This window comes from Orycteropus afer, unplaced genomic scaffold (genome assembly GCF_000298275.1).
Source record: "Orycteropus afer afer isolate SDZICR_OR568_19922 unplaced genomic scaffold, OryAfe1.0 scaffold00832, whole genome shotgun sequence".
In the NCBI taxonomy this organism is placed as follows: domain Eukaryota; kingdom Metazoa; phylum Chordata; class Mammalia; order Tubulidentata; family Orycteropodidae; genus Orycteropus; species Orycteropus afer.
The window spans coordinates 306,594-310,202 of NW_006922419.1; the positions used below are offsets into that span (position 1 = coordinate 306,594).

Sequence of the window (3,609 nt, forward strand, 5' to 3'; positions counted from 1 at the left end):
TGGGCAATATCTCTTGTTTTTATGGCAGATATCTATCTTTGATTTTTAAATATAGAATCTCACTCATTGTTTTCTCATCTCTCCCAAAAACTAAAAAGTAGAGCAAAAACAAAAACTTGTGAATAACCACCTGATTTGCTAAATGCATGTAACTATTTAAAAATAATATCTATTTTATAAAACCATTGCATTTCATTATATAGAAATCATGAATCTGATATACATATATTTCATGCTTAATGTCAGTGATATTGATAAACCATCATACTTTATAAAACACATCCTCACCATAAGGTGTTCTGTTCCCTATAAGAAATGGTTTCTATGGAGAGTCACTGTGAAGCCCAAATGTATGTTTTTATTTGCTGTCAAGTTGGACCCAACTCATAGCTACCCCTCCTGGGGTTTCTAAGGCAGTATCATTACAGAAATAGATTGTCCAACCTTCCTTCTAAGGAGTGGCTGGTGAGTTTGAATCACCAGCCTTCTGGTTAGCAGTCAAGTCCCTTAGGCACTACACTACCAGAGCTCTGCCCAAATGTATACATAGTTTTAATTAATGCATATTGCCAACCTAATTTCTAAAATAGGTGCCACGAGTGTATGGACTCTCATGGAAATAAATGTCATGGTTTCCAGTAAATGATATAAGAGATTATAAGTGACAATTGACTGAACTAACTCAGCCACAGTAAAAATTCTTATTGAGAGAGACAATGAAACTGTAGAATTAGTCATGGAATGGCTTGTTATCTGCATGTACATGTATTACTTTTATAATTTGAGCAGGAAAGTGAGAAAACATTGCAAGTGATTTTTACTTTGGAAATATGTACCAGCGTATGGAAAGACAAGGAATAGTTCAGGGCACACATCTGTTGAAATGAGATTAAATCTACATGAAAACAATTCTTATACATTTAACTCCTTCTCTAAAAACAAACTTACTGCCATCGAGTCGATTCTGACTCATAGTGACCCCCATTGGCTTTCCAAGTTGGTAAATCTTTATGGAAGTAGATTGCTCAGTCTTCCTTCTACAGAGTGGCTGGTGTATTTGAACCACCAACCTTCTGGTTAGCACTCAAATGCCTTAGGCACTGCACTACCAGAGCTCCACTAACTCATTCTTTAGTGAATTATTAATATAGAAATTTTCTCAGTGCCATTATGACATCTTTGTTTCTTAGACTATATATCATGGGATTAAACAAAGGAGTTAGGATGCAGTAGAAAAGAGAAAATATTTTTTCATTTCCCTCTGAGTGACCAGTCTTGGGTCTTAAGTATATAATGATGGCTGACACAAAAAATAATAGCACAACCGTAAGATGAGATGAGCAGGTAGAGAAGGTTTTGGCCCGACTTGTGGCTGATGGCAACTTCAGGATGGTAGAGATGATTTTACTGTAGGAGCCAAGGATCAACAGAAATGGAATCATGCCATACAACACAATATCTACATAGAGCAGTATCTCATTAAAAAAGGTATCCCCACAAGCCATCTTGAATACTGCTGGGACATCACAGAAGAAGTGATTGATTTTGTTAGATTCACAAAAAGTCATCGAGAAAATCTGGTAGGTCTGCACTATCTGTACTGGGATTCCAGGGATCCAGGAGCCAGTCAACAACAGGAGACAGACCCTGTGGTTCATAACTACAGGATAGTGCAGAGGGTTACAAATGGCCACGTAGCGGTCATAGGCCATCACTGTCAGAAGCAAACACTCTGTACTTGCAAATATAAGGAAAAAGCACATCTGTGCAGCACAGGCAACTAAGGAAATTCTCCTCCTCTGCATTCCAAGATCCATCAGCATTCTGGGGAAAGTAACTGACACATAGCACATTTCCAAGAAGGAAAAATTAGACAGGAAAAAGTACATAGGGCTGTGGAGAGCAGGATCCATTTTTGTTATTAGAACTATGGTGCCATTGCTTATCAGAATGATAATATAGATGATGAAAAACAATCCAAACAGAAACCACTGGAGACGGGGCAGCTCAGCAAATCCCAGGAGAACAAACTCAGTCCACTGAGTTAGATTTTCTTCTAGTGCTGCTTCTTGATGACGCATCTGTGGAAAAGGGAAATTTACATGTATATTTCCCTATACTTTCCCGTATTTACAAATTCTCTAAATTGCATTTATGTGTCAAGATTGGGTTTTATGAAATGCAATTGTTTACAACTCCAGAATGATACTATTTATGCATGTCACAGCTTCTCCTGTTAAATCACAATAAACTGCCCCCTCAAATTTATTTTAAGATCATTTTGGTAGCTCTGGTGGCAAAGTGCCTAAGGCATTTGACTGCTAACCAGATGCCTGCTGGTTCAAATCCACCAACCACTCCTCAGAAGGAAGGTGGGGCAATCTACTTCCGTAGTGATACTGCCTCCAAAACCCAAGGAAGGGTCACTATGAGTCGGATCTGACTCCAAGGTACTGAGTTTGTTTTTTTTTTGGTTTTTCACTATACTTTAGGAACTGAGCCCATGATAAATGAAGCTATACCTTACTTAGCACAGGTACTGGAGTAATTAGCAACTGTTGGAGATGGCCCCCAGCTTTGCCATATAATCTCACTTTAAATTAAGTACATATCTTGACAACCTCTTGTACTCCTATGTACATTTTCTCGGACAAGTTTATCAAATGTTGTATCATAAAATGTCTTCTAACAGACATTATCAACTGCCTATTTTAACACTTCATTATTCCATCATTTGATGTATTTGATAAAATACATTCCTATTATACAGGTTATATTAAATACTTTAGAAAGAGTATTGAGACAGTATTTCATTATGTATAGTGTAGCAACATATTTCATGAGAGGATATTAAGTAGGTAAAGTAAGATAACTTTCTGCAGGGAAATTAGCCTGGACATATTGATTTAGATTTGAATGATAAATGTAGTCGCCCTGGGAAACAGAATGGAGAATATTTGTTACTTGTGTCCATGTATGTGGTACAAAAGAAGGAAAGATAAATGCTGTTATTTGATATCCATTGTGCTGTGTGTACCCCATTATTTTGTTGTTTCTTATAAAGCAACACTCAGATAACTGTTTCTTAACCCGCTTTTCTTTAGCTATGTGATATTGAGTCTCCCTAATTGTGGATAATTACACAAATTGCACATTGATTTTGTGACTGCAAGTCAGTATGTATTTTGTTTTAATTTGACTCTTATCTCCATGATTTATTATCTGTGTGATGTTAAACACTTACTGAAAGCTTCTGTGGTTTACTTCTTTGTGATAATCAAAGGAGATGAGAGTGGTAATATCTGTCAGCTACCTAGCAATTTTAAATTGATTACTTATTAGTTATAGTTGTATAATTTTGATTATAATAGTAAGTTCTTTAAGCCTGTAGTCCTAGCATTTAGTTCTATATGACCTAGTTAGTTATTGTATAAAGCGTTCTTTTTTTTCCCACAATCCCCTTTTCTCAGGGTTAGTCAGTGAGGATCCTAAGGTGAAAAATTTAAGGAGGCATTCAGGACCATCCTTAGCCACCCACAATCTGAAATTGAGCATCTCCTTAAGTTTTACTTCCCAGTTGCCTTTTGTCTCAACCTGCTTATAACTCCC

The 3,609-nt window shown here is 36.7% G+C and overlaps 1 protein-coding gene across 1 annotated transcript; it reads right to left on the reverse strand.

The window, feature by feature from the left end:
* Window positions 1-1,142: 1,142 nt before the first annotated feature.
* LOC103211993 (olfactory receptor 10AG1-like) lies at window positions 1,143-2,081 on the reverse strand. The gene has a single exon (XM_007957992.1). It carries the CDS (start codon window positions 2,079-2,081, stop codon window positions 1,143-1,145), a length of 939 nt encoding a protein of 312 aa, XP_007956183.1.
* Between the last annotated feature and the right edge of the window lie 1,528 nt (window positions 2,082-3,609).

What these genes read in the sequence shown, in the direction of transcription:
- LOC103211993 (XM_007957992.1), bottom strand. Translation starts at nt 2,081, where the DNA reads ATGCGTCATCAAGAAGCAGCACTAGAAGAAAATCTAACTCAGTGGACT.